Below are 7,132 nucleotides of genomic sequence, written 5' to 3'. Positions count from 1 at the left end.
AACAAAGTGAATCAGTTATACATATACATATGTTCCCATATCTCTTCCCTCTTGCGTCTCCCTCCCACCCTCCCTATCCCACCCCTCTAGGTGGTCACAAAGCACCGAGCTGATCTCCCTGTGCTATGCGGCTGCTTCCCACTAGCTATCTATTTTGCATTTGGTAGTGTATATATGTCCATGCCACTCTCACTTTGTCCCAGCTTACCCTTCCCCCTCCCCGTGTCCTCAAGTCCATTCCTCTAGTAGGTCTGCATCTTTATTCCCGTCCTGCCCCTAGGTTCTTCATGACCTTTTTTTTTTTCAGATTCCATATATATGTGTTAGCATACGGTATTTGTTTTTCTCTTTCTGACTTACCTCACTCTGTATGACAGACTCCAGGTCCATCCACCTCACTACAAATAACTCAGTTTCGTTTCTTTTTATGGCTAACTGGCTGAACACTTGAATCAGCGGGGAAACTTTAAAAAATACGGAGTCCCAGTCCCGACCTCACCACCCCTCCCATTTCCACCTCCACCTGCCCTCCGTCTGAAATCAGCAATCCCCTGGGCCCAGCCCCGAAATGAAACCTGAAACCCAGCAGACCAGAGGCCAGCCTACAGCCTTTGCCCCAAGACTCAGGATTCCTGGGAAGCTGTGAAAGTCCTGAGGCCTCTGCTTGCAGCCCTCAGGTAGTAGTCCCCGGATGCTACTCCACTCCACAGAGGGAGTCTGGGCACCAGGCCCGTCCCAAGCAAGTGCTGACCCACCCTTGTCCAGCGGTCCTCCCCACTTTCTTAGAGCCACGTCCGCCCCTAGGCTGTGTCCCCACCTGCAGCCTGAAAGCTTTACCACCCCGTTGCCCCATGCTGCCCGCGTTTCAGTCTGTGCCAACTTCAACATAGCCAGCATTACTTTTACACAAGCTCTAGCCAGCAGATCATACAGGATCAGAGGTAGGACTGCCTGAAAGGAAATTTTGGAATCTGAGTGCATATGCACACACGAGTGTACATGCACGCACATGCAGGCACCACACAGGCACACAGATACCACATACCACACATCACACGCATACACCACACACACAAAGGCACCCACATACACAGACAACCCCGCCCACACACAGAAACCACACAACACACACACAGACACACACGCACAGATACCACACAACACACACATACACCACACACAGACAACCCTCACACACACATACAAACCACACAACACACACACGTGCACACAATATCACACACCACACAACACACACATACACCATACGCACACACAGATACACACACACACAGACAACCCCTTACACACACACACACACACACACAGAAACCACACAACACACACACAGACACACAGATACCACACACCCACACATGCACTCACACTCCACAAACCCCAGACACTTTACACTCAAAGGGAGCAGAGCTTTGTTAGAGGTTTGGGGGCGGGAAGGAGGGGCATATAGAAGGGGTAGCAATAAACAGCGAAGGGAATACAGGGGTTGCCCATGGAAACTGGCGAGAATAAGAAAAAATAATCAGCCTACATTTGACAGAAGAGAAAAATGAAGACAGCCAGCAGGGAGGATGGGGACCAAGCAATGCCAGTTTCCTGGCTCGTACCTGCATGAGCCTTTCAGGACCCACTGCCAGCTGGCAAGGGGTGGCATGGGGCCCAGGAGGGGGACGCCAGCCCCAGAAAGCAACGTGGAGGGTGTCAGAGAGTCCTCAGCTGTTTCCAGAAAGCGAGGCTCTCAGGGCCCTCCTGCTCCCAGGCCCTTCCCCCCAGCCTCAGTCGAGGACCCAGGCCTGAGAGACGTGGCCAAGGCCTACCTGGGTAAAGGAGCCATCCTCGCTGCACTCCGGGACAAACACCGCCTCCTGGGGCTTCTTGGCTTGCTCGAGGGCCTGAGCCCGCTCCAGGCGACACTTGCTCTGGCCAGCGTCTAAGGGAGGAGTGCATTTGAGATTCACTTGGATCCCACACAGGAGTCATGGACAGAGCAGCTGCCGGTTCTAGAAATGCTGGGGAAAAAGCACTCTGCCGCGCAGGGGGCCCACACTCAGCCAGCTGGCTGTTCTAAGGGCACAAGGGCAGGGGCTGGTGAGTGCCACGTGGCCTCACCTTCCTCTTAGTGGTACTCTTAGAAAAGTTGGGTCGGGTGGGGGTCATATTTATACCAAGGTCTGTTTATTCTTTTTCTCCCAAGTATCCCCAGGCCCTCCTAGGGAAAAAAAATGTTCTACTTCTATTATTTTTCACTGGGTTTATTCAAAAACACGCAAGCCCAAGGAGTCTCAAAGATGTTTTGTAGTTCAAGAACTGCAAGCACTTTCTTTGGGAAATCAGAATTCTAGGGCAGCTGGCTTAGCCTCTCACAATTCCTATAATAGCTCTGATCAGTCCAGGGGTCACAAACTCAAATACCTACAGGGTGTAGGAAAGTGATATAAATTAGAGAAGGGGCTGGGAGTGTGAAGAATGGCATTCAGCTTGGCAAGACCATAGGGAGTGCTGAGGACTGTGGTAAACTGGAAAACGGGCTCCCCTTTAAAGGAGGTAGCTACTACTCAGCTCCAGCCACATGTTTGCCTTGAAGGAGAGAACTCAGACGTAACATCACCAGAGCTTCCAAATTTGGGGGGGAAGTACAAAAACCCAGACTTTTAGGTTGACTTTCCCAATTTTTAAATGCTGTCTCAAATGTTTTAAATATTTTTAAACATGCGAGCAGACCAAACAAAATACATCTGTTGGCCAACAATGTGGAATCCCTATTTAGGAGCCAGCCATAATGTCTTGCCATTTTAAGCACCTCTACAAAAAAAATAATAATAATAAAAATTAAAAGCACTAGCCAAATAGCAGCACATCTCTCTAAGCCCTGGTGGCGGTGTTTAAAAGCCAGAAAAGTACTCATCCTTCACTGGGCCAGTCCTCCTTCCCACATTGCCCGGTGGAAAGGACATGGGGAGAGGTTGGCAAGTGAAATGAACAGACTCATTCTGAGCTCTCCCTATGGGGAGTGCCCCATGCAGGGAGCGTGGTGCTCAGGTATCTCTCCTCTGCTGGGCACGTGCACACTCACCTTTGCATCTACCTCGATGTACCACACCCAGGGTTGGGTCTCGGCACTTGGCTCGCTGGTACTCACACATGGACTCGTAGGACCTGCCGTCAGAGGCACAGATAGGTTTGGGTTGAGTCCTGGAGCAGTGGAGGTTGCACTGAGGGTCACGGTCACTTATGAGAAACTAGGTTGGAAAAAAAGTGAAAGGGTACAGAGGTTACTTTTGCAAGAAAAGTAAGGATGAGTCCATGACTTACAATACTAGTTGGGCCTTGGGAAGCAAGTCCAGAATAAACCCAAAGTCATTAAACCCTAGAAGTGGTAGGAAACTAAGCAGCCACAAACTCTAACCAAGGAAGGCACCCTGTGCTCAGTAATTCATATACAGGATCTCATTAATCCTCACAACCCTATGAAATAGGAACTACCTATTTTGTAGATAAGGAAACTGAAGGCTAGAGAGATGTAACTTGCCTGGTTTTATACAGCTCTAAGTGGTGAATTTGAACCTAGATTGGTCAGAGGTCAAATCCAACCTTTCACCATTGGGACAGTTGGTCTCCTGGTCCACGCTGATGGTCTCTGCACTTGGCTCTATTTGGATACCTCCCCAAACCAGGAACTCACTAGCAATCTCTACTTTCCATCTTTGGAAAGTTTTATTGATTAGAAAGTAGTACTGAGCCCCCAAATCTATCACCTTTCCATTCTGCCCACTGTTCTCTGGCAGAATACAAGTTAAGCAATTTTCTATGAGAAAGGAATTTCCTGATTTAATATATCATCATCATCAGATTGTGAAATGCTGAGTTAAATAGTTTTCTTTACTGCAGGACTTCCCAGACACCTTCGGTACATTCTTGTACATTATGAATCTCCAAGAGGTATAGCAAGCAGATTAAAGATAGATAGCTGCAAAGTATTTGCTACTCTTCCTGTTGAGCTGTGGAGTCTAATTCCCCTCCTTTGAATCTGGGCCAGCCTCAGTAATTTGCTTGACCAATAAAACGCTGTGGCAGTGATGTTCTGGGACTTTTGAGCAAGGTTACATGAAGCCTTGCAGTTTCTTCCTGGGCCTCTTGCAACACTCACTCTGGGGGAAACCAGCCACCATGTAAGAAGCCCAACAACACTGAGACTGCCATGCTAGGAGGAAGCCCAAGCTAACATGAGGTGAAACCAAGTGGAGAGAGAAATGCCCAACCAACACGGGCACAGAGACATGTGAGTGAGAAAGCCTTCAGATGAGTCTAACCTCAGCAATCATCTGATTGCAACTAACAGAGATGAAAAGGAGTAACTGCTTGAGAGACCCTGAGCAAGACCCGCGCAGCTGAGCCCAGTCAACTCGCCAGAACTGTGAGAGTTAATAAGTTGTTGTTTTAAGCCATTAAGTTAAAAAAAAATTTTTCTATTGAAGTACAGTTGATTTACAATGTTTCAGGTGTACCGCAAGCCATTAAGTTCGAGTGGTTTGTTACACAGCAATAGATAACCAGATCAAGAGCATATACGATTATGTATCTCCCAAACTTATTTGACCATGAACCCCTTTCTCAGTGAACCCCTGTTAACAACTGCAGAATACAGCTGGAAAACAATAACTGGACAATACAATCCACACCTCACCCCTGCACAGGATCAACTTCCCTCAGGCTGCCCCTGCTTAAAACCCTTGAGTGGTGCCCCTCTGTCTCTGGGGACCTTCACATGGTCTCCTGGCCTGGCAGATCTGACGCTGGGGCCCCTTCTCTGGCCTCAGCTCTTCCTGCTCTGTCCCCGCCTTGCTCGCTGCTGGTTGGGCACACTGGCCTACTTTCCAGTTCCCAAATGGGCTACATTTGCTCTTACCCTTGGGCCTTTAGACACGCTGTTCCTTTTCCCTTTCCTCCCACCCCTACTCAGATTTGGGTTCATCTGGGAGGTTCTCCCTGACTCTCACAGGTGAGGGCAGGTTCCCCTCTAATAACCTCTCACCCCACACTTTTCCTTCAGGGCTCTTAACACAGTTTGATGATGAATTGATTTGTGTGATTTGATTAGCAATGGAATCCCCCACTCTGAGCTCCACGAAGACAAGGATTCTGTCTCTTCTGTCTGTGAACACATGTCCAGCATCCAGCACAATGCTGGGGCACTTGATTATTTGTGGGATGAACGCATCCCTGCAGCAGCCTTTCCCACACAGCATTACCTCCAAACCAGCTGGTGTGATGTGACAGGCCTGGTCTCCCAGGCTCCTGCCACCCCCGGGGATCACTGGGCCACTCCCCTACCCCACCCCCATCCCCCTTTCTAAGCTTTCCCCCTCCCTCCCACATTACATGGTGGGCAGAGGTGGGCCACAGCTTCTTGCCCTAGCTCCACTTCAGAACATAAGTTATCTCCGAGGCTGAGAGGTGGGTCTCTTCTCTCTCCATCCCCACCCCAGGCCCCTCTGCCACTACAGCCCTCCAAGCCTCCGACCCACTGGGCACCAGGGAAAACTTGGGACCCAAAGGTCCAGCTGAATGACGCAGGCTTGGAAGCCCTGGCTGTGGGCACCTGGATGGGCACAGGACCCAGGTGGCTGCAACCAGCAAAGCTAGACTAGAAGTCTCTCTTCTTCCCTCAGACTCAATCCTAATCTGTCTGCAGCCTAGAAATGCAGCCAGACCTGGCTCTGTAATTCTGCCTGGTGAGCAGCCGGTGCCGGCCAGAGGGTGGGATCAGTGATCTCATACCCTGGCTTGCAGGCCAACCAGTAGCCTCAAAGCTGTCCAAGAGCAGATCAAGACACTGCTGTCACGCTACTCTCTCCTGGTCCGTGGAAGTCAGGGCTACTTACATGAAGTAAGACCCTGCTTTTAAGACCTATTTGTTAGTTATTTTGCCATGTCAATCCCCAGGAGCCAGGGAACAGCATGCCCTTTGTTCTCACGATCACACAAGAAGAGAAATATCCGTATCTTCCAACACCTGGGAAAATCAAGGAACTCATCCTTGGTCACAGAGGGATCTGGTTGCCAGACCTTAAGTCTGAAGAGTGATAATAATAAGTGCTGATAATTATACATCACTTACGATACGTTAACTAATTTAACCTTCACAATAGCCCTATGACGCAGGGTACGCTAAGTGTGCGTCAATGCTGAACTTGACACCTGGCTCCAGAGCCACGCTTCTAACCACTACACCAAACTGCCTTGAATTATTACAGAGTAACACTGCAAATAGAAACTCTGACCCAACTGCAAAATTTGATTCAGTTTGGGATTAGCAGATAAGAACTACTATATAAAAAGTAAACAAGGTCCTACTGTATAGCACAGGGAACTATATTCAATATCTTGTAATAAACTATAATGGAAAAACAAACAAACAACTGGATTTCCAAGTCAAAAACTGTTTACCAAGAGCCTACTCCATGTGAGACACCAACTGCTGAAGATCCAGATAAGACACTCCTGCCCTCCAGGCACTTTAAACCTACTGTGAGAAGCTCCTCATACAGCTTTGTTCACCTTCAAAAAAGAGGAATTGAGGAAGACACAGTTTCTTTTCAAACTCAAAGAGGTTGTCCTGTTGTCTCTTCGCAGCTCGTGGGAGAGGGGAGCTGCAGGCATCCCCGTGGTGTTGAAGAACAGGCCATAAATTTGGTTTGGAAATGGTTTGCCCTGGGCCAACAGAGATGCCATGGCAGCTCTGCCAGAGACCAGCTTCATAACTAGGGGAACACTGTCTGGAGACAGACAGGTTAAAGGCAGCTTCAGAAGAAGCCCCACCTGTCTCCACACACAGAGATCTTCCAGGCTTCAGAAGAGCTCCCCAAAGGGTCCATCTAGAAATGACTGGCCCCCAAGGCCAAGGGAAAAAGTTCTGAAACAGTCCAGGACCATTGCTAAAGACCATATCCAATCATCTGTGGTGACTCATTTTTATCTATTTTAGGAACCAAAAAAGACAATGAGTTCTATAAAATGGAGTTGTTGGGTTTTTTTTATTGAGGTATAGTTGATTTACCATTTTGAATAAGCTTCTGGTGTACAATCAGTGATACACAATTTTTAAAGATTATAC

At 48.6% G+C, this 7,132-nt stretch overlaps 1 protein-coding gene across 1 annotated transcript in view; it reads right to left on the bottom strand.

Annotated features, from left to right (window-relative positions):
- Positions 1–7,132, bottom strand: part of SMOC1 (SPARC related modular calcium binding 1) — a 141,415-nt gene that overhangs the window by 74,251 nt on the left and 60,032 nt on the right. The window contains exons 2-3 of the mRNA XM_028496100.1: positions 3,092–3,257; positions 1,836–1,948 (exon numbers count right to left, since the gene is read on the bottom strand). Coding sequence (XP_028351901.1) covers positions 1,836–1,948; positions 3,092–3,257 — 279 coding nt within the window. The remainder of the gene's footprint in view (positions 1–1,835; positions 1,949–3,091; positions 3,258–7,132) is intronic.

The sequence above is a fragment of the Physeter macrocephalus genome, chromosome 11, assembly GCF_002837175.3.
Source record: "Physeter macrocephalus isolate SW-GA chromosome 11, ASM283717v5, whole genome shotgun sequence".
Lineage (NCBI taxonomy): Eukaryota > Metazoa > Chordata > Mammalia > Artiodactyla > Physeteridae > Physeter > Physeter macrocephalus.
The sequence above is the reverse complement of the archived record's forward strand: the minus strand, read 5'-3'. Positions and strand labels throughout refer to the sequence as shown.